This window comes from Saimiri boliviensis, chromosome 1 (genome assembly GCF_048565385.1).
Source record: "Saimiri boliviensis isolate mSaiBol1 chromosome 1, mSaiBol1.pri, whole genome shotgun sequence".
NCBI lineage: Eukaryota > Metazoa > Chordata > Mammalia > Primates > Cebidae > Saimiri > Saimiri boliviensis.
The window spans coordinates 64,326,524-64,352,640 of NC_133449.1; the positions used below are offsets into that span (position 1 = coordinate 64,326,524).

General features: G+C 42.4%; 2 protein-coding genes and 1 pseudogene across 17 annotated transcripts in view; 2 read left to right on the forward strand and 1 right to left on the reverse strand.

The window, feature by feature from the left end:
- The first annotated feature begins 1,129 nt into the window (after positions 1-1,129).
- On the forward strand, positions 1,130-2,225 carry LOC101052092 (N-acetyltransferase 8-like; annotated as a pseudogene).
- A 232-nt stretch (positions 2,226-2,457) lies between these two features.
- The window catches only part of ALMS1 (ALMS1 centrosome and basal body associated protein), a 345,038-nt gene continuing 321,378 nt past the window's right edge, over positions 2,458-26,117 (reverse strand). For 11 of the 16 annotated variants that reach the window (XR_012517383.1, XR_012517382.1, XR_012517381.1 and 8 more), the window contains 7 exons: positions 24,580-24,833; positions 21,331-21,457; positions 12,449-12,565; positions 11,531-11,698; positions 8,678-8,753; positions 5,552-5,680; positions 2,458-3,066 (listed from right to left, as the gene is read on the reverse strand). The gene's annotated coding sequence lies outside the window, so the exon portion shown is untranslated. Of the gene's footprint in view, positions 3,067-5,551; positions 5,681-8,677; positions 8,754-10,147; positions 10,281-11,530; positions 11,699-12,448; positions 12,566-14,879; positions 14,922-15,377; positions 15,423-21,330; positions 21,458-24,579; positions 24,834-26,117 lie in introns of all 16 variants that reach the window. The other 5 variants (XR_012517370.1, XR_012517372.1, XR_012517380.1 and 2 more) reach the window with 5 other exon arrangements.
- Positions 17,304-23,339, forward strand: LOC101052422 (uncharacterized protein C2orf78-like). Its single transcript, XM_010333721.3, has 3 exons — positions 17,304-17,400; positions 19,761-20,525; positions 21,364-23,339. The coding sequence occupies exons 1-3, from the start codon at positions 17,304-17,306 to the stop codon at positions 23,337-23,339; spliced, it is 2,838 nt and encodes a 945-aa protein (XP_010332023.3).

Consider the following 26,117-nt stretch of genomic DNA (forward strand, 5'->3'; position numbering starts at 1 on the left):
GGGCGCCCCCTCTGTGGGCAGTGCTCACTGTCACTCAGCACTTCAGCCCCTGAGCTCCCTGAAATCTCCATCTCTATGGGGTGCTGGTATCCTCGGGCCAGGACTCCTTTAGTATAACCTGGTTCCTGCTATGAAATGTACATCTAGTCCCAAGAAAGTGTGACTGAGTCCCCATGTAAACCTTCTGTCACCTGGACTGCGGGGCATAGCCCCCACCTTTCTACTGGTGGTGAGCAAGGAAGCAGACAGCTTCAATTGGGCTGGCAAACACCTAAGTCCTATACGGTGCCAGTCCTGTGAGAAAGCTGATGCCACACACAGAAAGGCAGGAAAACACCAGGTCAAACCCACTTTCAGGTCACCCTGTCTTCCTACAGTTGGTGGTTTCCTGTGCCTCTATTACTTAAGGTAATTTTAGGTGCCTTTTTGATACCTGCAATGTAAAACTGTCAAGTTCGCCCTCCTAACACAGTTATTCTGGTGTGACATCTCCACCATTGTCCTGTTCCTGGAGCCCCATCAGGTGTGTCCTTCTGGGTGGCAGCCACACCTCTGACATCTGGTGCCTTCATGCCAAGCCCAGGCATGGCACACTGCAGACCCTTAGCCTGCCGGGCTCTCCTGCCCCGGGCTCATTCCCTGCGCCCACATAGAGGAATGCACTCCCTGCTGTGTAACAGCCCAGCTCTCTGACCCCATGGTTTATGATTACTAAAAATGCAGGAACCAACCAATGAGGGGGCAGCTAGCCTGCTTTCCAGGGGTGGTTGGGCCCTGGACACTATCTTCTGGATGCCAGTGAGTGGCTGAGAGCTGAAGCTCCCTGGACACTCAAGGCTCTTGTGGTGACAGGTGAGGGGACATGGGTGGAAGGACAGTGCTCTGACCCTGCACCTTCCTTGGGATCTGGAGGCTGGGCTGTTGTTTGTGCTTGGCCCTTATGCTCCCCTCAGCAACCTAAACATTTGTTATCAAGGGAGAAGGTGTCTTTACTGAAACTTGTGTTTGGATACAGGTTTTCTGCAATGTATGGTCCTTGGAGAAAGACCAAAGGGTTCGATATGTGGCCTGCCTGTGGTTGGTGGCCCCTCAATGCACCAAGAACCTAAGAGATCCTGGAAAGGGGAAAAGAGGGAGGAGGGGTGAGTAGTTCATCTATCAAGGCTTTACAGATGAAGAAACGAAGGCTCAGAGAAGGTAAGCAACATGCCTGAGGTCACACAGCTAGAAAGGGATGGAACCAGATTCCAGTGCAGGTCTTTCTGACCCTACCTTCTCCCAGTGGCAGAGGCCTGCTTCCTCATGGGCAAAAGCAGAAAGACATACCCTTGAACAGGTCTCCCATTCCTGGAAGGCTGGAAGCCATGCAGGCATTCACATGGTTTCCTCTCTCTTCCTCAGGACTGCTGTAAAGGTGTATGGGGAGTCTAGCTCCCTCTTCTGAACTTTGAGATTTCAGAGACAGAAGTACGTCCATGGCTCCTTTTCACATCTGCAAATACCGAGAGAGCAACCACAAGTGTGTCATGGGCTTCTTCTCCATGGGGGTGAATGAGCACACCTTGACCACCTTCCTCCAATTCCTGAAGCTGCCCCGAGTCCTTGTGCTCTTACCCAGGGGTCCCCTCACACTACTCCTGCTCTCTGGCTCCTGGCTCCTCATGGTGTTCAGCCTCAGCTTCAGCCTCCTCCCTGCCCTGTGATTCTTTGCCAAACATCCCTGGAGGAAGTATGAAGAGAGGACACTGCGCACAGACATGTCCGACATCACCAAATCCTACCTGAGTGAGCGAGGCTCCTGCTTCCGGGTGGCCGAGTCTGAAGAGAAAGTGGTGGGCATGGTGGGAGCTCTGCCCGTTGATGATCCCACCTTGAGGGAGAAGTAGGTGCGGCTGCTTCACCTCTTTGTGGATATTGAGCACCGTTGTCAGGGGACAGCAAAAGCCCTGGTCAGGACTGTCCTCCAGTTTGCCTGGGACCAGGGCTACAGTGAAGTTGTCCTTGGCATGAATATAGTGCAGTTCTCTGCCCTGGCCCTCTACCAGGGCATGGGCTTCCAGGAGACAGGTCAGTCCTACCTCACCATGAGCGGGAGGCTAGTGGCTGTTCCTATAGTTCATTTCATCTACCACCTCCCTTCTGCTCAGGCAGGGGGTCTGTGATCTCTTTCTTTGTGTATTGGTCAGAATAGAGTCCACTCTGCTGTAGCAGTAAGCAGTCCCCAACCTTCCAGTGCAATGACACAATAAAAGCTTATTGTCCATTCTCATCTGAGTCCCTTGTGTTTGATTGTGGGGTTGCTTCTGGGGCTCTGTTTCATTCAGTCTTTTTGGGTCTTTTGTGTGTTGATGAAAAGAGTCAAACTCTGTAGAATATTTTCAGAGATTTATTCTGAGCCAAATATGAGTGACCAGAGTGTAAGAGTTAAAGAAAGAGGAAAGAAACACACGAAGTGGCTCAATGGTCAAAAACTGGTTTATTTTGGAGAATAAATTTGAGAGGGGCTTTGGCCAATTGCAGTCAGGAGCACTTTCTCTTACAGACTAAGGGCACTTAAGGGTTTTAGGGTGAGAGTTTATCACAGGCTTGGAATGTTTCTATGTGGAGAAGTTTATTGTCGGATGGAATGTCTCTGGTCAGAAAGGTGGTTACCTTGGGACTGACATATCTCTGGCCAGAGGGGAGGTTATCTCAGGGCTGGCATGTCTCTGGTCGGGCAGGGGTTTATCTTAGGGTTGGAATGCTTCTGGTTGGAGATGTCATTTGTGGTACATGGGCATGCTGGCATTAACCAGTAGGCTGATGGCCTTTGGGTTGGAATTAGGCTGTTGATCAAGTGGAACTTTAAAATGGTGGTGCTTGTCCAAGATGGTGATGCTCCTGCTCTGTTAATCCAGACCCTATGGTTATAAAAAGGACGAGAGGTGGCATTTTCTTTCTGGCTACTTCCTGCCGATGGGAGGATGGAGAGTTTTCTGGTCGCAAATTGACTGAAGGAGTAACGCTGTCTGTGGATGTTTCTGGGTACTTGTCTGTGAAATGGCCATGATCCTATCAGTTAAAAATCTTTGAAAAAAGAGTAATTAGGCAGGGTAAAAACATTAGTCCTAGGCATATGCATATCATTAGGAGAGGGCCCAGAAATGGGATGACCCATGCTATGATTTCATTCCAAAATCAAGAATTTATTTAACAGTTTTGGTAATTTAATTTCTTTTGGAAATGAACATATGAACTCCATGTCTTATCACACTATTTCCAGTCACACACGAGGCTGCCTCTCCATGGCTTTAACCCTTGTGCCTTTTGTACCTAATCCCCAAAACTGGGCTGTCCTTTTCTTATCCTGGCATAATTCTCTTCCCCGCAGCTCGAATGTTGTCTTCTAACAGGCTGTCTTCAATCTCTCCTCTATATTCTCACTGTACTTAATTTATTCTTTTAATATAAGGAACTGTCTTTTTTGTCTATAATAAACCCACATCTTAAACCATATGCACTACACATTTATTTTCCTAGATAACTGTGAGCTGCTATAATAAAAAACAAAGACTGCTAACACCTCTGTGTCCTCATGTTCTAACAACAAATCGTTTTTAATTATTTATTTAATAAAACATTTAAGACTGGGGAAAGTGCAAACGTAGCCTGATCTAACAACAAATCTAAAAGGATTTCCGTGTTTACTGCATCAATTTATTTTGAGTCTCCACCAGTTCTAGAAGAGAGTGGAGGGTGTAGTGTCCTCTTTTTATCAGTAAGCCTGGTACCTGTGAAAAGGGTTTATAGCAGGAGGTAGCCAAAACTGATTACAAACAAGGTCCCAAGCCTGCTATGGAAGTAGGTACTGCAAGACTCAGCCAGCCAGCACAATTCAGGCAGAAGACCAACATGGAGTTCAGTCTCTCCATCTGACGACAATCAGTGTAACATGTGAACAACTAAGATTTAAAAATGTGTTCTCATGTATTCATAAGGACCTCCTACCTCTCACAGAACAGATGAGGTGCTATATAAAAGTTTCACACACAAGAGCCTGGAAGCCCTGAACAGGCCATCAGCTGTACCCTCGTATCTAAAAAGGTGGTATTTCTGTGACAACAACTTATATGAATGAGAAAGCCAAACCTCTCAAGTTTTAAAGTTAAAGTACAGGGGAGGATCTGTGAACAAGGAAGATCCATTAACATAATCAAAAGCTAGTGAGCCGAGAGGCACTGAGCACCTCTAGCACTCAGACTGTAATCTCTAAATATCATTCCCAACAAAAGGAATCAAAATCTCCTTGGGAAAATGGCTGAGTTCAGGGTGGGCAGGAAATGAACAAGATAAGGCTAGGATTTTTTTCACATAAACAGCAAAAAAAGAGTTATCAAAGGTTACTAGGTTGTATCAAAAGGACTCAGGAGACATTCTAAGAAGCTGTGACTCTCCAAAGACAGAGCCTCAATTTGTGCCTCAATTAAAAAAAAAAAAAAAAAGAACTAAATTTAAGTTTTAAGTCATCCTTTGTTGAGCCTGTTTCATCTTCTGTAAAATTTTGTATTAATTGTAACCATTTCTCCTCTGAGCTTAGCACAGAAAAAGCACTCAACAGAAGATGTTAGTACAACTGCTACTTCATCAGCACGGGATTGTTGAGTGGATTAGATAAGCTAATACATGTAAAAGTACTTTTTTTTTTTTTTGAGTTGAAGTCATGCTCTGACACCCAGAGCATGTGCAGTGGCATGATCTTGGCTCACTGCAACCTCAGCTTCCCGGGTACAAGCAATTCTCCTGCCTCAGCCTTCCTAATAGATGGGACTACAGGCGTGTGCCACCACACCCGGATAATTTTTTTGCATTTTTAACAGAGACAGGGTTCACCACGTTGGCCAGGCTGGTCTCGAACTCCTGACCTCAGGTGATCTATCCGCCTCAGCCTCCTAAAGTGCTGGGATTACAAGAGTGAGCCACCACACCCGGCTGAAAGTACTTTTTAAATGGCAGACTGCTGTACAAATATTAACTAACATTAGATGTTATTCTTTCCAAAAGCCATGGAATTGGTCAGAAGAAGGATCACTCCTTCACACCAACATGCTAAATGGGGCAAACAGAATATATGACTCTTCGTATTGTATCAGCACATACTGGGAAAGAAATCATAAACTTAGAGAAGTGTCTTTTACCATGATGCTTACACATGTGCACGCAACTGCTTAAAATAAGTGCTAAGACATATTGGATATTCCTTTCTTTCCTCAGGCCACTGCTAGTAAGTTTACTTCATTTTCAAAATATAAAATATGGAAGTTTATAGAATTTCTTAGGCACACACACAGCCTACTGCTAAATATTTTAGTTCATTTCATGTCTTCAATTTCATTTTAGACAGTAATTAAAAACACGTAATTAAGGAAATCACTTGGTTCTCTTTTAACCTTACTACCCATCAAAGAAGGCCAGGCTTCACATTAGTACAAGATTATTACTGAATTATTACTGAATTACTATAAATTATTTTTGTATCAGAATAAAGAACTTTTCTATTGAGAGTTCCACTTACCTCTGGTTTATGACATTGAGTACATGTTAAATCAATAATCAGTCCAAGTTCTTCATTTTATTCTCAGATTTTGTCAAAAAGATCCAAAGGGGAAAAGCATTCTTCTGGAGCAAGTTTCTTTTCAAAACTCTGTCAGAGAGAATGAAATCAGAGCAAATATGTGCTTAAAATCCTGTATTACATTAGGCATTTATTCAAGTCCTGTGATGCTAACATACAATGAGATTCAAAGGCAAGTTTCCATTCTCCTGGAATGTAGAATTTTTTCTTCCAGAATGATCACAAAGAAAAAAATAAGCCCACGTCGATATATTTATTTTTGTATTTGTTTTATGTTAGTCTCCTAATCAGACTGTAAACTCCCAGATTTTATTCACCACTGTATCTCCAGCTCCAAGTGGAGTGCCTATCATATTTGGTGCTTACCAATATTTCTTTTTTTTTGAAACAGGGTGTTGCTGTGTCATCCAGGCTGGAATGCAAGGGCACAAACATGGCTCACTATAGCCTCCACCCCCGGGACTCAAGCAATCCTCCCACCCCAGCCTCCCAAGTAGCTGGGACTATCTGCATGAACCATCATGCCTGGATTTTTTTTTTCTTTTTTAAGAGATAGGGTTGGCTGGACGTGGTGGCTCATGCCTGTAATCCCAACACTTTCAGAGACCAAGGTGGGTGGATCACGAAGTCAAGAGATCAAGACTATCCTGGCCAACATGGTGAAAGCCTGTCTCTACTAAAAAAAAACAAAAACAAAAAATTAGCCTTGTGTGGTGGCATGTGCCTGTAGTCCCAGGTACTTCGGAGGCTGAGGCAAGAGAATCACTTGAACCTGGGAGGTGGAAGTTGCAGCGAGCTGAGATCGCGCCACTGCACTCCAGCTTGGCAACAGAGCCAGATTCTGTCTCAAAACAACCACCACCACCACCACCACAACAAAATAACGAGATAGGGTCTTGTCATTTTGCCCAGGCTCATCTTAAACTCCTGAGCTCAAGCAATCCTGTCTCAGCCTCACAAATAAATATTTCTTATATGTCTACATATATGAAGGATGAACTTCCATGCTAAATATTCTTTTACATATTTGGCTTATTTTTGAACTTTGTGCTCTGTTCCATCAATCTGTCTGGCTATTCAGGTGCCAGCAACGTACTTTTTAAAAAATGCACTAGTTTTCAGAGCAATTTAAGGTTCACAGCAAAGCTCAGTGAAAACGACAGTTCCCACATGTACTTTCCCTCTCCCACTCTACCCAGACTTCCCCACTATCCACATTCCATACCAGTGTGGTCCATTTGTTACAACTGAAGAACCAACTTTGACACATCAATATGACCAAAGTCTAGAGTGTAGGTTGCATGATTCATTCTGTGTTGCGCATTATATGTACATATTATGTTATGCATATTTTGCCACAAAAAATGAAAGAACTAAGTTCAAGTTTTGATTCTCTCTTTTTCTAAGCCTGCTTCATTATCTATTAAATTATTTATTACTTGTAACCATCTATCCTCTGAGCTAGTGCAGAATAAGCACTCAAGAAGAGATATTAGTACTACTGCTACTTCATCAACACAGGTTTGTTGTGAAATATGTTACAATATATGAAACCCTTTTGTGGGTTTTGATCTATCTATAATGACATGTTTCTACCCTTACAGTATCATATAAAATAGTTTCACCTCCCTAAAAACTCCCTTTACTTCCAACACCTTTTTTTTTTTTTGGAGACAGGGTCTCGCTCTGTGGCCCAGGCTGGAGTACAGGGGCATGATCATGGCCCACTGCAGCCTTGACCTCCTGGGCTCAATTGATCCTCCCACCTCGGCCTCTTGAGCAGCAGGGACCACAAGCATGCACCACCATGCCCAGTTAATTTTTGTATTTTTTGTAATCAGGGTTTCACAATGTTGCCCAGGCTGGTCTAAAACTCCTGGACTCAAGTGATCCACCCACCTTGGCCTCCCAAAATACTGGGATTACAAACATGATCCACTAGGCCTGGCCTGAAATGAGTCAATTTTAAGCCCAGACATGCAGAGACGCTGACACAGCAGTTGAAAAAGGAAATCTGTTCTATGAGTCACAAATTAAGTAAATTTCCAAAACATTTCAAGTGGGCTTCTCCTGATAACTAACCTGAGCTACGCTGGGGAAGTCTAATAAGACACAGAATCTAGAAAACAATATTTGTCTTCACCTTCTCATCTTTTTTTATTTGTTTTTTGTTTTGTTTGTTTGTTTGTTTGGTTGGTTGGTTCTTTACTTGGAACCTTCTCATCTTTTTTATGGCTGTCAAAAGCTGTCCCCTCCTATCCCTCCTATTCTTTTCCTAGTTCAAACAAACAAACAAACAAACAAACAAAAAACACAATCTTGAGATTTTCCACACTGAAACCCTGACCTTGATGATCTAGGGCATATTTTTTATTGTGACTATGGGAGGAAAAGAGGCCCACTGACATTCAGTGGGTAAGGGTTACAAATTTTAGACAGCTTGCCAAACTCAGTACAGTCCTACAAATGTATCCCACATCCAGAATGGCTTTTGAATGCCCTATTCAACATTAATATAGATAAAAATCTGCTCATATTTAGCTTGGCCTTAGAACCTAACTCCATTTCACAAATGATCACAAATTATTTTTTGTACAATTTTAATATATATTTAATTTTCCAGAATAATAATCAACTTATCAACCAAGTGAAGAGTATACTTCGTTTTGTTTGGAAATCTATTATAGAAAATCCTACCACTAAGGCAATATCAGCCACCTAGATCAGTCTACATTTGTAGTTCTTGACTTCAAGGCACAGGCAACTATTACCCTATGTCCTTTAATGCAGTCATGTCCAAACATTTATATAGTTAAATATGTATTACTTTATTACAAACTACTTTTATTTTATTTTTTATATTATAGTTAGGGTGTGAACTGGTATTTTTCTTTAAAATATGGAAGCAGGTTGTATGTACCTATGAACTTCATCTCAGGATAGTAAAGGGGTCATTACAAAGTATTTGCTATAAAAAGAGAATATGGAATGTGATACAGCTGAGAACAGTGTTCTGCATGGTGAATTTAAATGTCTGAAAAGAATACTGAATTAACTTTTGCTTACCTGCTGCAAACGAACTTTAAAAGCAATGAAACGAGTTCCAGGCATCTGCTGGCCAACTGGGGGATAGTCTTTCCACCTATTACAAATATTTTTTGTTAGCCAAATTGTATGCTAGCCTTGTCTCCTTGCACAGAATAAGATTTCTTGAAAATGGGAATCACAGCCCACATAACATGTCCTCTCTTCTCGCTGCTTTGCATTTCGCCATTCCCCTTACTCAACCCCACCAAGTAACGACCTGTGCTGTTTTTCTCTCCTGTTTCCCATCATGAAAACGGAAACACGGCAACAAAACAGCACAAAGTTACCATTAAATAAGGCCTATATAAAAAAGAGATACCCAGAATTTCTATATCCCTGATAAAACTTAGCCCAGTACCAGATACTAAAGTGCCATTAATACAAACATATTCTCTGAAATAATTCAAATTCAATTATGTCACTTCATGGTTTTAGTTTTCATACAACGGACACCATCAAGTTCAATTACTACGAAGCCTCCAGTTTATAGTTTAAGAGAAAACCTGCTAGAAGAAGGACTGTGAACTTCACTTAATAATGCTAAGAATTACAGTGAAAAGCAGCATGAGTTAGAATTAATGGCCATTAGTGGTGGCTTACTCCTCAAGGCAGGCAGACCACCCGAGGCTGGAAGTTCAAGACTAGCTTGACCAACACAGAGAAACCCATCTCTACTAATAATACAAAAACAAACAAACAAACAAACAAACAAAAAACAAAATTAGCCAGGCATTGTTGAACATGCCTGTAATCCCGGCTACTCAGGAGGCTGAGGCAGGAGAAACACTTGAGCCCTTGAGGCGGAAGTTGCAGTGAGCCAAGATCACATCATTGCACTCCAGACTGGGCAACAAGAGCAGAACTCCATCTCAAAAAAAAAAAAAAAAAAAAAAAAAAAAAAAAAAAAAATTAACTAGGGTTAATTCTGCATATTTGAAGCACAGAAAGTGAGGACAAGCAAGAGTGGCAAGAGATGGGCTGGAGAAAGACAGAGGATCCCAGATCATGCGCAGCCTCATACTCCAGACAAAAAGGAGTTCATTTTTACTCTTAAATTTTTTTAAAATTTTATTTATTGATTTTGAGACAAAAAGTCCCACTCTGTCACCTGGCTGGAGTGCAGTGGCACAATCTCTGCTCGTTACAACCTCCACCTCCTAGTTTAAGCCATTCTTGTGCCTCAGCATCCCAAGTAGCTAGGATTACAGGCGCCCGTCACCATGCTCAGGTAATTTTTTAATTTTTAGTAGAGGCAGGGTTTCTCCATGTTGGCTAAGCTGGTCTTGAACTCCTGACCTCAACTGATCAAGCCCACTTCAGCCTCCCAAAGTGTGGGGATTACAGGTGTGAGTCACCATGTCCAGCCCTTTTTTACTCTTAAAACAATGTTAAAAGCAATGCTCATGAGCAATATTCCATTCCAATTCTATTTCAATTTTTAGTAATTACCTGTTAAAAATATTTCTTCTTGGCCAGGTACAGTGTCTCATGCCTGTATTCCCCAAATTTTGGTAGGCAGAGGCAAGTGAATCGCTTAAGACCAGGAGTTCAAGAAGAGCCTAGGCAAATGGTGAAACCCCACCTTTACAAAAAAAAACCAAAATATAAAAATTAGCTGGGCATGTTGGTGCATGCCTGTAGTCTCAGCTACCAGGAAGGCTGAGGTGGAAGGACTAAACGAGCCTGGGAGGCTGAGTTGCAGTGAGCTGTGATTGTGCCACTGCACTCTAGCTTTGGTGACACAGCAAGACCCTATCTCAAAAAAAAAAAAAAAAAAGAAAAAGAAAAAGAAAAGATTTGTTGTTGTTGTTGTTGTGAAGAACAGTTTGGGCCAGGCTCGGCAGCTCACACCTGCAATGTCAGCACTTTGGGAGGCCCACAGGGGTGGATCACCTGAGATCAGGAGTTCCAGACAAGGCTGACCCACATGATGAAACCCTGTCTCCACTAAAAATACAAAAAAGTTAGCTGGGTGTGGTAGCAGACACCTATTATCCCATCAACTTGGGAGTCTGAGGTAGGAGAATTGCTTGAACTGGGGAGGTGGAGCTTGGGGTGAGCTGCTATCAGGCCATTGCACTCCAGCCTGAGGGACAAGAGTAAAACTTTGTCTCAAAACAAAGAACAAAAAGAACGGACTGGAAGAAAAAAAACCAGGAGATGCAGTAATTAGAACCCAATTGCAATAGGTCAGGCAAGACCTGTATTAGAGGGCTGACAGAAGGTGACAGTCAAAAGATAGGACATAATATGAAGAGGATTTATTGAGGTATGAGATGGTGGAGGATGGTCTCAGGAGTAAAAACAGTTCACTGCACATGCGTGCAAAGTCTCAAAATTAATCATTTGTACGTATAAAGGAACATCTCTCAAATGAGGACCGTTAGGACATAACAGTGTATGCTCTTTGTGATTTCTGAAAACAATACAAATCCACTTTCCATGTGTGATCACAGGGCGCTACTACTGGCTTCCTAACTCAAATCATTACACTTTTCATGCCAAGTAACAAGGAGTTGAGGAGGTTCTATTCTGAGAATTAAGGACTGTCCCCAGAAGTAACAGTCCTGCTTTAAAGCAAGCCTTCCATATTTCACCAAAGAGCAATGGCCAGAATCTCACTTTTCTAAGAATATGGAAACATCTCAGGACATCACAGACATTACCCTTTTTGGCTACAGCAGGTGGCAAAGAGGGTCAAAGCCTCAAAGCAAGGGGCGGACAAGCCAAGCTTGTGACAGCAAAAGTGAGACGCAGAGACCACAAAAGGTGAAGCCCACGCCCAGAAGCCAGGAGCTGAAAAGGCCATGCCAAGGGCCCAAGACATATTACCTTTCGGGGATTGGTTTCTGCTCTTCTTCTTGGACGAGGAGCATCCAGGAAAGGAGCTTCCACTGCGGGGATGATAACATTGGCTCATGTGCGCCCCAATAAGCTGCTCACCCAACGCCAAGCCAGCCAAAAGCGACAGTCTAGCGCCCTCAGTGCCAGGATAAGTCCCTAGACCAAAAGAGACTTGGAAGTTACCCACGCAGTGCTCCGGCATCTCGCTATTAGGCATGTCAGTCATGATGACATAACCACACAGGCTTACTGAGAGGCTTAATTTGTACCCAAGACTTCGGTGGCTTCAGCGCCCTCTTTAGCCAGAGGCTGGTAGCACAGGCCAATGAGGGCGTGTATGCACCTTTCAGAATTCAAACAGTGTGGCACAGGACGGTCCCTCTGTCCCTGCTCTGTACCTCCCCCGAGCACCCTTCCCTGTCCTTATTTACAAGTGCTTACACTCACATTTTGCATATTGTATATAAATATTTACTTTCACACATATGTCCTCTATTTTTATACAAAAGGAGCAACTATTCATCATCTACAATGTATCTCGAAAACTGATTCTCCCAGTCAATGTATGCATACTTGCATTCTATTTTTTAGTAGCTATATGGAATTTATTGTAACATAATTAATATACCATAATGTATTCAGCCAGTTCAATATTAATGGACCTTTTGTTGTTTTCAGGTTCTTTTGAAATCTTGTTACAGACAATGCTGCAATGTGAACACCCTCATACACATACACAGCTATATCTAAATTCCTAGTAGAATGTCTAGAATGAAATGCTTAAAATTGAAAGTTTCTAAAATGAAACTTAAAATTTTTAAAGATACTTTCTAGTTACCCTTGAAAAATAATATGCAAACATCCATTCCCATCACAGCCAAACTTTCACTGGGTTCTATCACATACCTGGTATCACACTGAATGTGGACAGAATGTAGTTAGGTTTCAGCAAACACCAAAAATAACTGAGAGTGGAGCTCAAGTCCAAGGTTTTCACACAGTCTCAAGTATAAAAATCTGTACCTGTTAGAAAAACACTGACTTCAGGGATGCAAGTCCTGGTTCAACATACGCAATTCCATAAACGTAATTCACCACATAAACAGAACAAAAGACAAAAACCACATGATTATCACGATTGATGCAGAGAAGGCTTTTGACAAAATTCAACCCTTTATGCTAAAAACCCTCAATAAACTAGGTATTGACGGAACGTATCTCAAAACAATAAAAGCTATTTACGACAAACCAACAGCCAATATCATACTGAATGGGCAAAAACTGGAAGCATTCCCTTTGAAATCTGGCACTAGACAAGGATGCCCTCTCTCACCACTCCTATTCAATATACTATTGGAAGTTCTAGCCAGAGCAATCAGGCAAGAAAAAGAAATAAAGGGTAACCAAATTGGAAAGGAGGAAATCAAATTGTCTCTATTTGCAGATGACATGATTTTATATCTGGAAGACCCCATCATCTCAGCCCAAAATCTCCTGAAACTGATAAACAACTTCAGCAAAGTCTCAGGATACAAAATCAACGTGCAAAAATCACAAGCATTCCTATACACCAGTAACAGACTTCAAGAGAGCCAAATCAAGAACGAACTGCCATTCACAATTGCTACAAAGAGAATAAAGTACCTAGGAATACAACTAACAAGGAACGTAAAGGATCTCTTCAAGGAGAACTACAAGCCATTGCTCAACGAAATAAGAGAGGATACAAACAGATGGAGAAACATTCCATGTTCATGGTTAGGAAGAATCAACATCGTGAAAATGGCCATACTGCCCAAAGTAATTTACAGATTCAACGCTATTCCCATCAAGCTACCAATGACCTTCTTCACAGAACTGGAAAAAAACACCTTAAACTTCATATGGAACCAAAAGAGAGCCCGCATAGCCAAGTCAATTCTAAGCAAAAAGAACAAAGCAGGAGGCATCACACTACCGGACTTCAAACTATACTACAAGGCTACAGTAATCAAAACAGCATGGTACTGGTACCAAAACAGAGATATAGACCAATGGAACAGAACAGAGGTCTCAGAGGAAATACAACACACCTACAACCATCTGATCTTCGACAAACCTGACAAAAACAAGCAATGGGGAAAGGACTCCCTGTTTAATAAATGGTGTTGGGAAAACTGGGTAGCCATGTGCAGAAAGCAGAAACAGGACCCCTTCCTGACACCTTACACCAAAATTAACTCCAGATGGATTAAAGACTTAAACATCAGACCTAATACCATAAAAATCTTAGAAGAAAATCTAGGCAAAACCATTCAGGACATAGGCGTAGGCAAGGACTTCATGACCAAAACGCCAAAAGCAATGGCAACAAAAGCCAAAATAGACAAATGGGACCTAATCAAACTCCACAGCTTCTGCACGGCAAAAGAAACAGTCAGTAGAGTGAATCGGCAACCAACAGAATGGGAAAAAATTTTTGCAGCCTACCCATCTGACAAGGGGCTGATATCCAGAATTTACAAAGAACTAAAGCAGATCTACAAGAAAAAATCAAACAAGCCCATTCAAAAATGGGCGAAGGATATGAACAGATACTTTACAAAAGAAGACATACAGGAGGCCAACAAACATATGAAAAAATGCTCATCATCACTGGTCATCAGAGAAATGCAAATCAAAACCACATTGAGATACCATCTCACACCAGTTAGAATGGCGATCATTAAAAAATCGGGAAACAACAGATGCTGGAGAGGATGTGGAGAAATAGGAACACTTTTACACTGTTGGTGGGAATGTAAATTAATTCAACCATTGTGGAAGACAGTGTGGCGATTCCTCAAGGACCTAAAAATAGAAATCCCATTTGACCCAGCAATCCCATTACTGGGTATATATCCAAAGGATTATAAATCATTCTACTACAAGGACACGTGCACACGAATGTTCATTGCAGCACTGTTTACAATAGCAAAGACCTGGAACCAACCCAAATGCCCAACGATGATAGACTGGATAGGGAAAATGTGGTACATATACACCATGGAATATTACACAGCCATCAAAAACGATGAGTTCACGTCCTTTGTAGGGACATGGATGAACCTGGAAACCATCATTCTCAGCAAACTGACACAAGAGCAGAAAATCAAACACCGTATATTCTCACTCATAGGCGGGTGTTGAACAATGAGAACACATGGACACAGGGAGGGGAGCACTACACACTGGGGTCCGTTGGGGGGAAATGGGGGAGGGGCGGGGGGGTGGGGAGGTGGGAAGAGATAGCATGGGGAGAAATGACAGATACAGGTGAGGGGACGGAAGGCAGCAAACCACACTGCTATGTGTGTACCTATGCAACAATCTTGCATGTTCATCACATGTACCCCAAAACCTAAAATGCAATAAAAAAAAAAAGAAAGAAAAACATTGACTTCTGCTACAAGTGGAACAGCAAAGCAACAGCATGCCCTACAGCAGCTCTGAAAATAGAATACTAAATTCCAGATCAAACTGTAAGTAATTAGGATTACTGATTTTTAAAAGTAATTTTTACTTTTTAGTTTCTATTTTATGGAAGTATCTAACATGTATTTTTAGTAATCTTTGCAACAATTTTAGAGTTGGGTGAACTGAAGATCTGAAAGGTCAGAGTTATTGAATAAACAAATGTTTATAGAGCTAGGCCACTAGCTTTACTAACACTTTTGAGAGAATAATATTCCAACCAGTTTTAAATACATAAACATTTACAATTCTGAAAATTGCCACATCATTAAAAATATGCCAACATTCATAAATTGTTAACTGGAGAAAAAAAAGATGTGTGAGCCGAACATAGCAAACTCACCACAGTGCCCTTTTCACAGATCCCTCTTGGATTTCCTCCGCGAACCTATCAGGCCAAGACAGTTCATGATGTTTCAAAACAAACAACCATTACAAGAAAAACATGCAGTGTGTCGTGCAATGTTGTATTCCTTAAAAATATGATAGGGAAAAAACATGTAGAAAACCAGGGCATTAAAAGCAATCTACAGGACGAGCATTGTGACTAACATTCAAAAGCAATCTAAAGGCTGGGCATGGTAGCTATCACACATATGATCCCAGCATTTTGGGAGGCTGAGGTGAGCAGATCACCTGAGGTCAAGAGTTTGAGACCAGTCTGGAGAATATGGTGAAACCCTATCTCTACTAAAAAAACAAAAATTAGCTGCGCATGGTGGAAGGCGACTATAATCCCAGCTACACATGAGGCAGAGGCAGGAGAATTGCTTGAACCCAGGAACTACAGGTTCCAGTGAGCAAAGATGATGCCACTGCACTCGAGCCTGGGAGAAAAGCATGAAATGCTGTCTCAAAAATAAATAAATAAAAATCATAAAATAAAAGCAATCTACATTCTATAGACATACTAATGAATGATATAAATGAAGCAATATGACATAAAACAAAATGGAAAAACATATTATGATTATTTTCTTCAGTGTACAAAAGTCATGGATGTTTCTGGACTATCTAGCTACAGAAAAAATACTGATTTATCTGTTCTGTTCATGCAAAGTAAGTGTGTGTAATTGTTTCTCACAGAAACCAAAAAATCCACACAAATCTCTTTGTTCCTGTAACTCAACCAGCCTATTTCCTATTCTTGACTAAATTCAACTCTTCATTTGCCTGGCCCTTGCACCCAAGTATGGCCGGGAATTCTAAATGCCCAAGATTCTGTAGCCGCTGTTTGCAATGGCGAGGAGGCTATAAGTAACTGCCACACTGGATCCTTTTATGTGAGAAGAAAGAAGGTACCCTATTAGCCTCTCACGTATAAGAGAGCAGGATGGCAGGATGTCTGTGTGGCCCAAGGAGCCAGAGGTAGCAAACTATGGGCAAAAGAATTATCAACAAAGCCTAGAAGAGGGAAGGTCTGCAGTCAGCCTTGTCTTCTACCTCTCTGATGTTTGATTCTCATGAGCAGCGTCCGTTTTCCAAAGGTCAGGACACTGAAAAGAAGACCTCTGCTCTGGAAGTTGACAGGAAGTCATACACACGAGTGTAAAAATGCAAGATCAAGGCTTGGCCCAGAAAAAATGCCTACAATCAAGGCGAAAACAGAGAGCAGAAGAGAGATGCAAGTACAACCTGACCGAGCCTGGGCCAGCCCAAAGAAGGTAGGATTCAAGGAGAAGAAATGAAAAGAGAGGCGCTTCGGACCACATCATTTCCTACAAGGAGCAGTCAACAAACTTTGCTCTTCAGCCAAGGTACAAAAGAGGGTTCTTTAATCTCTTCGTTTGGCCCTTAAAAGCAGCAGTAAATTCATTAATCAGATTCACTGAAATGCCTTCAGAACAACTGTAATTGCTCAGCTTAGATGTCCCTTTCCTATCTCTGCAAGGATACTGTGTATGTACTATACAATTATAAATATATAGCATTATATACTATGAAATATGACGTATAAAATATAAATATGAGTCAATGATATGAGTGAACATGTATAAGAAACACTGAGATGATCTTGCAGGATTTCACCTCCCTGGAACTCAGCCACTTAGTACTGTTTCAGCTTTCCTACCACCTCTGGCAGCCAATCCCATCTTCTTGGGAATCTGGTCTCCCTATTGGCTGTTGCACACCTTTAAACTGCCTGCTTTGTGACATCATTCTCTCACCAGGCCTACTGCCACCTGGTAGAATCTTGCGGTAGCCTGTAAATTTGTATCATCGCAAGTGGATAGTGACCAGTGTGACCAGTGGCCTTCATACTGGACACATGCACACCTTGGCTTCAGCCACCCAGACATCCACTAGGATCGTCTCTTCATCCCTTGCATCTACAGTTGATGTTTCTTCTTCTCTGACCATGTCAGGTAAAGAGAGAAACTTTCTTGACAGTTTTTCATTCGACTTCTTTCCCCCTAACTGTAGATTTCCTTACCCCTATAGTCCCAAAGAGCTTGGAATAACAGAGAATGTATTCAAGTAGAAATCTAGAGACCTCATTTCAGACATTTACTAGCTGTGTGACTTCAGAGGACTCTTCTATTCTCTCACAAAATCTGTTTCCTCATCTGTTACATTAGCATAATAGATTGGTTATTCCCTCTTGCCCCTTTCTTTCCTAATGCTGAGTCGTAAAGGGCACAAGTACAGAAAATGAAAGCAGACACTTTTTGAGGGTGCTTATTTTAACAGAAACAGAGAGAAAACCTAAGTGGTGTGGAATACCAGCAATGTATTCTGAGGTGTTTCATGAGTAATAAGTCTCCCTCCACTAATATTTCAACTTCATTATTTTTAATTTAGTGATGTTTTACATATTCAGCCAGGCACGGTGGCTCACACATGTAATCTCAGCACTTTGGGAGGCCATCTCCCTCACTAATATTTCAACTTTACTCTTCTATATTTAGTGATGTGTAGTGATGTTTTTAATATTCAGCTGGGCATGGTAGCTCCCGCCTGTAATCTCAGTGCTTTGGGAGGCCGAGATGGGAGAATTGCTTGAGCCTAGGAGTTCGAGACCAGTCTGGGCAACATGGCAAGAACCCATCTCTACAAATTAAAAAAAAAAAATCGGCCAAGTGTGGAGGCATGCCAGGTATGCAGGAGGCTGAGGTGGGAGGATCAGTTGACTCTTTGAGCCCAGGACGTGGAGGCTGCAGTGAGCCATGTTCACACCACTGGACTTCAGCCTGGAAGACAAGGCGAGACCCTGTCTGAAACAAACAAAAGTAATATTCACGGTTTGGAGATTCCTCTCTGAATTAGATGGAAAGAGAAAATGAAGAGTACTGGGTTATGAGGCAGATATGCTAGGGTAAGGAATTTGGGATTTTAAATGAAAGCAGAGAGACAGGGTCCCCTACACTTCGCCTTGGGATATGCTCTGGAGAAATACACAATGATTTCAAGAGAAAAAAAAAAGTGTACTTTAAATTTTAGAAGAAAAGCAGAAAGCCAGCAGAGTGAAATCCACTCAGAACAGGGCAAAATGAAGTTGGTGTTAGGAAATGCTGAGATAAACAAACTAGGAAGGAAACAGGCTACAATAGAGTATCCCTAGAAAAAGCAGCTTATCAGAAGTCACATTTAGTTGTTTTTTTCTGTTGCCCTTTTGAATATAGATGACACTTGATGGTTTTTAATATAAATATTTTAGACATGTGTTTTAGAAATGATGCTTCCAGGCCGAGCATGGTGGCTCACGTCATAATCCCACTACTCTGGGAGGCTGAGGCGGGCAGATCACTTCACATCAGGGGTTCGTGAAGTGGTGAAATCCTGTCTCTATTAAAAATTCAAAATATTCGCCAGAGGCAGTGGTGCACGCCTATCATCACAGCTACTCAGGAGGCTGAGGCACAAGAATTGCTTGAGCCAAGGAGGCAGAGGTTGCAGTGAGCCAAGGTCAAGCCACTGCACTCCAGCCTTGGTGACAGAGTGAGACTGTCAAAAAACAAACAAACAAACACACAAGACAAAAGAAAACAAAAACCATTTCTTCTGAAACTATTAGGTAGTATTTTGACTTAGGATAAAAAGCCAGGCTTGAAGAGGGCAAAGAACAACCCTTTGGATTTACCAATGGCCTGGTTTAAATGTAAATGCTAGGAAATGTCACATGAATTATGAAAGCAAAATGTGACAGTAAGGATATAAAAATAATAGCTGTACTATATTCTCATAGGCCAAAATTACCATATTAAAAGTTCTATTTCTCCTGGTTTCTGGTCTATGCTCAGAGAAGAGTCCTGACAAGGAAGTCATGGGAATGATGTTAACACACTGGTAAAACTTAAACAGGTCAATCGGACCTCTCTCAGCCTCAGTTACTCATACAATGAAAATGCTAGAACTTCTCTAAGGACCTCCCAGTTCTAAAATGCTCCAATTCTAGGACACAGTTGAGTCAACACTCACTCAGAGTCAAGCAAAAGATAGGGAACGGAGAAGGTTGCTTCTAGCCTAGAAAATAAAGTACGAAGCCAGACCACTTAGGTCTTCTGCACATCTGTGACCAAACTGGACACAAAGGCAGCTCATCACAAGAGGACCAAACTGCTTCGGCACTCAGGGCCATCATAAAGTGTTTGGCTTTTGGTATCTCAGTGAGTATTGGTATTAGAGGCTTCTTGATCGAAACAACCTTATGAAAATGCTGTTCTCCAAATCAGGTGAAAATTTTTCAATCTCATCAGTTTGTTCATCTCTCTCTTCTTTCCTACAGAAGATTTTCAAAATGCCTCTTTACTTGGAACTGCAAATTCTCTGCAGCTCTCACTTCCTGTGGTGAGCAATGCAGCTTCCTTTACAGGAAGCATCTCCAACTTCTCCAGAGCCTCTGCTCCAGCTGTTAGCTCAGCATGGCTACTGCCATTAGCCTCTGGCACCTCTTTCCAGCCACTCACGGGCAGTGCCTACCTTTACCAACATTCTAGCACAACTATGTTGTCTGGGGTTAGTGGCCAGAGCCACAGCTCTACTTCAGCTGCCTCTTCCTCAGGCGTTTTTGAGTGGGACATTACAGCAAGCACAGCACAGAAGCCATCCTCACTCAGGGACTTCACTGTGACTGTCCTTGACCAGAACACAGCTGTCTCTTCCATGTCTATGACAGCCCAGCATGATAAAACTTCAGATGCCAATATTATAGTCCCTCTGTATCCAACACTATCTGCCAGCCTTGTTCAGAGGACACAATCTCAAATTCCAAAGCAGCAGGGCCATAGCCTGTCACTGCCCTACCAGACAGGAAGCCAGGTCTATTACTATAATCCAGGCACACTGGGGCCTCGACTATCTGGAGAACTTGGCCCCTGGCTGCAGTCCTATGGCTCTGTGTCATACACAGGAAATAGGGCATCAGCCCATCAACCAGAAATGGTGATGGTGCTAAAGGAGGTTCAGCCCACAAATGTTCTACCGACAGTCTCAACTACTGGCATGTATTACCCTGTGTCTGCTCAACCCATCACAGAAACCAGTTTTCAAGGTAAGTACAACCAACAAGAAAGGAGAGGAATAGGAGGAATAGACTCAGCATTGAAAGGGAGGTTCAAATCTATAGCCAAGTGGTAAGTCCACGGACAGGCAGAATTTAAGTCCTGAGACTTCAACTGCTATTCTTAGGCATTGCTGTCCATTTTCAGAGTCTTTCTAAGAACACCTTCTAAATGGGAAAGTTGAGCACTATAATGACCGTCTATGCCACATATAAGAGAGTCCCAAGAGATACAACACTTTGTAGTGCCCGGGCTGATCAGCTCGCTTGCACCAGACTCTGTAACTTCCTTCCTTAATCTATTACTTTAGTCTCTTTGGAAGGCACTTCAGAAGTCTTATCTTGGCAGTGACATTTTGATTTTCCTTAACTTACAATAGGACTTAAGACTTTGTGCTCAGAGATCCTCTCCAAAATAAACAGGCTCAGAATCTGTGCTTGCTTATATATTTCATGTGGAAGGGCTCCACTCTCTCCTCTAGTCCATGGCATAAAGGGTTCTTATTCTCAGGAGAGTGGAGAGCCTGGAAAGGACCCTATATGAGAATGTGAGGCTTTATCAAACATCTCCTATTTAAAAATCACTTTCACTTTTTATGTGGCTTACAACAACCCTATGAAATTCAAAGAAAGCCAAGGAACAATCACATCAAATGGTAACCAGTAACAGTCACTGCCTATCCCCTACTCCAGGGTCTTGTCCATGGTCCTGAAGAAGAGCTGGTAGAAATGCCTTGCCCATGTTAGAAAGGTATCTGACTGCTGCATTTGTATGTAGGGGGAACATCTTACTTACCAGGGATTGACTTCTTCCTTGATTCCTTTGCAGCGATGGAAACTTCCCTGGGGATGGATACTTCCCTGGGATTGCAATCTCCAAGCCAGATATTTTGTCTGGCAGAAACTTCAGAATTCTCCAAGTCCTGCAGTAGCAGAAATAGCCAGTTATTACTTGAGAGTAATCCATCACCTGAGCTTGGGGACATTTCGATGATAGTTCCACTCCAGAGTCCAACTAATTTCTTGACAGTGTCTCCAGCTCCAAGCCAGGACAAAACCGAGAATAAGGATTTGGATGAGATTAAAACCAAGCTTTCAAAGCCTCTAGATGCCTACCAGGTCCCAAAAGAAAATCAAGATCCTCCACTGCTTCCTTTAGAAATTCCTGATATTCACCAGCTTCTGTCCTGCATTGATCCTCTTGGCCAAGAGGAGCAGCCTGGTTCCAAAAATGCCAATCGGAGAAAGAACAGCCTGAGTCTTGAGGGCCAAGGGATACTTGAGAATGGGATTGAGTCTAGCAGTGATCTTGCAGACATCACTACATTGGTGGAGGATACTCACCTCACCTCGATCTTCAGTTCCTTACAAGATCTTGACCAACCCCAATGTCCCTCCATCTTCAGTTCCTTACAAGATCTTGACCAATCCAAAAGTCCCTCCACAAAGAAAGCCAAAGATCTCAGTGCCATCAAGGTAGATCAGGTGCAGGAAATATCAAGTGTCATGAAGGGTCACTCTGATCAAGTCAGGAAGAACAAGCATAAAGCTGCCGAGCCTATCCAAGGTTCTCCCAAGGCCAAAATCCAGCCAAATAACCCAGAGAGCCTGTTAGAGGGAGAAGTGGCTGTTTTCAGTGCTACTGCCAGTGACAGCGCTTCTCTGAGCAAGGGCAAGCATTCTAGCAACAAACCTCACAAAGCCGCATCTAGCGGGAGCAGCACAACTAAGAGGCATGGGCAAGAGAAGACCAAAAGGAGCAGAGGGAACAGCTCCAAGAAATCTGAAGACAGTAAGCAGTCAGGGACCAAAGTCGAGGTAGAAGAGAAGCAAGCCATTCCCAACGTGAAGCAGAAGAAATATCAACCTGAGCTTAGCCAAGAGACCTTCAAAAAGCTACGAAGCTCCCTAGACATGGACACACTACAGTCCGTGCAAGTTTTCCACGCACTGGGGAAAAAGACCAACAAGAAAACTGGATTCTCCTCCTCCCGGACTCTGGGAAGCTCAAGCAACACCCAGAATCCCTGGCCATTCTCAGCTCTCCAACCATGGCAGGATAATCGACGTCAGGGGAAAAGCCCAGAGAAAACTCAACTCAAGGCACCGAAACTGGGTGATAATGCTGAAAAAGAGTGTCCATCTCCATCTCAATATGAGTTGCCACCACCTGGGAAGGTCAAGTTGGTACCTTTGCCCTTTCCAACCCTGGACAAACTGCAAGCTCGACCTGTTTCTCAGCAGTCACACCCTCCGGCCTCACTTAGGCCTGCTGTGGCTTGCCCTGCTCGACCTGGTTCTACTAACTCAGCTCAGTCAACTGAAGTCAATGCATTCCAACTGGCTCCTACCAACATATCTTTGACAGGTCCTGCCAGACCAGCTCAGCCAATTTCGACCAATGCAACCCAACCTGGTTCAGCCAACCCTAACCAGCCTCCTACTGCCTCTCAGTCTGCTGCTTCTAGGCCAGCACCCTGCAAAACATCATCTTGCTCTTCTCTCCAGCGGGAGCCTGTTTCCACTGCTCTGACCAATCTCCAGTCACTGCCCAAGCCTCAATATCAATTTTTAATCCAAGACATCTGCTTACAACCCAGGCCGTGGAGGATATCCGACATTTCTGGGCCAGTAGTGTCAACGCCCATCACAAAGGAGCAGAGGCCAGAGCGTGAGGCCATGAAGAGGAAGGCTCGGCAAGAGCGTGAGAACGCTGCCAAATACACCTCGTTTGGGAAACTGCAGTTCTTCATCCAAAGGGAAAAAGATATGGAAATTTCTCAATACTACGGCTACAGAATCTAAGAGCTGCTGAGACTGTTGGCGTTACTTTGGATACAAGCTGGTTTTCCAAATAACTAGATACTAATTTATTCATTCCCATAATATATTTTTAAAACTTAATACAGAAATCTAATAGAATTAATAGATAAATAATAAAGAGGCTTTTGAGCTTTGAGATGCTGTTGACTGTGGGTCTTCTTTTTGGGGGGTTGGATCAAAGGCTGCCTTAGAAGGAATTATGGCTGGGCGCGGTGGCTCATGCCTGTAATCCCAGCACTTTCAGAGGCCAAGGTGGGTGGACACCCGATGTCAGGAGTTGGAGACCAGCCTGGCCAACATGGTAAAACCCATCTCTACTTAAAACACAAAAAACTGGATGGTTGTGGTGGTGGCTTCCTGTAATCCCAGCTTCTCAGGAGGCTGAGGCAGGAGAATTGCTTCAACCCGGGAGGCGGAGGTTGCAGTGAGCCGAGATCACACCACCACATTCCAGCCTGAACAACAGTAAAAAACTTCATCATAGAACAATAAAATAAAAAAATAAAAATAAAATAAAAACAAGAAGAAACTAAAAGATGGATGGTAGGAGAGCAGACAGAAGAGCTGAGGAAAGAGCAAGGAACGTGGTCCAGGACTAAGAAGGTCAAAAGGGGAGATATTTCATGGGCTTATACAAAGAATCAGAAATGGGGGAAATGGCAGAAGTAGGACGCAGAATCTGAGGTTAGGACTAAAAGAATAAAATTTGGATAGAAGTTGAAGATGGCAGAAGTTAAGGCTGGGTGGACCAAAAGAAATGTACAAAATCTCCCATGGATGATGGCTTTATGCCTCCTCGCCTATCAGATAGGTGTTTTAGGAAATAAGATTCAGGACTCATCTCCAACAGGTTTGGGTTGCCCTATACATATATGATCACAGTTGGGAAAGCTCAGTACAAAACAGGGGAATCTGCCACCAGGGGAACGGCAAGGGCTCACAGTTCTAGGTGCAGCTGATAACATGGGGCGCAACCAAGTGAACTGCAGGAGCTTGAAGCTGACCCAGAAAAGACCCTGGTGTATAGATCACCATTGACTCAACACCTATGCACGGGCCAGTGAGATGCACTACTTCAGTTCGCCTTCACAAGACACAAGACCACTAACACTGTGCCATTTTCCTAGTGAGGTCAACAGCAATATAATTTTTCCTTAAGCTTTGAACACATAAAGGAACAATAAAGAAACCTCCCTAGACCTGATCTAATTAAAAGTCACACCTGTAATCTTCAGGCCAGCTCTGGTCTCCAGGTGGAATTCCAGGACAGCTTTGTATCACTGGGTCCGTTCCCAATAGGCTGGACAGGATAGTCCGGAGTAATTGTCAGGATATCACCTTCTTCTCTCCTGGGCTGCTCGACTGGCATTTGGCTTCACATTCCAAGTGTACCTCCTGTGTGAATAACCTTCTCCAGGGGGACCAGGAGGAGGGATATGGCCTCTCTGGTAAACATCTGGATTCTGTGAAAATGTTCTTAAAGCGAAACAAAAAGTAATAAGCCATCACTAAGATTAATAAAATAATTTTTATTTATTTTAATATCATATTTTGATAAAATATTTTAAATTCATATGCTTACAAAATAATATATACTCTACTGTTTCCTACTTGTGTGACCTTAGGGGGTAAGTTGCTTAACTTTTATTTCCCTAAGTTCTTTATAACATGGGGCTAATAACACGTTCCACCTTCATGAGCTGTTACGAAGCTAAATTAAGAAAATACATTCAATTACTCACAATGCCCTGGCACAGAGTCGATTCCCAGAAGCCTTTCCACCTTTCCTTACAGAGAGACATGCATGAAATGCATGCCCATACTACTCTAATTAAATACCTTCTCTCCCAAGTCAGGTAGGGTTGACATAAGACACAATAAGCTATTTAGCACTGAAAACACACAGCTACTTCCACTTTATAAACAAATATACATAAATTATAAAGTGTAGAACAACTGTAACCATGGTACATGCAACAAATTTGAAAAAATATAAGATCAGAAATTCTCATATAATTATACAAAAGAAAATTTGGAAATCTCAGAAAAGAAAAAAATAACCGCCTGCTGCAGAGCCCTCAGTCCCACTTACCATAATTCAAGTAGTTAGTATTTCCTTTTGTTCTTTTCCTAGTATTTCCACTTATCGTAAACGAGCTACCACTTTCAATGGCTTTATAAAATGCTATAGTATGGATATAATAATTATTTAATTATATTATTTAATATAATAATTATTTAGCTACATTCTCCACCGTTGGAAATACAGCAGCTATGAGTTTTTCCACGACCGCACAAGATGCTGGGATTAACATGGCAAAACACTGTATCCTGAGCTAGCCCAGGGTCTGACACACGGTAAGGCATTTGAGAAATGTGCTGAATGATTAATATAGCTTTTTCTGCATTTTGAAGTATTTCCTTAGCCTCAAAATGAAATTACTACGTAAAGCATTTTTATGACTCTTGAAATTGTGCATCAAGAGGCTTAAACCAATTTTCAATGCCACTAGCAACATGTTTTTAAACTGTTTGTTTATATCTTTAAAAAATGTCAATTTTCAGTCCAGGCATGGTGGCTCATACCTGTTTCCAGTACTTTGGGAGGCTGAGGCGGGTGGATCACCTGAGGTCAGGAGTTTGAGACCAGCCTGCCCTACATGGTGAAACCCATGTCTACTAAAAATACAAAAAAAAAAAAAAAATTCACCGGACGTGGTACTGCACGGCTATAATCCCAACTACTGAGGAGGCTGAGGC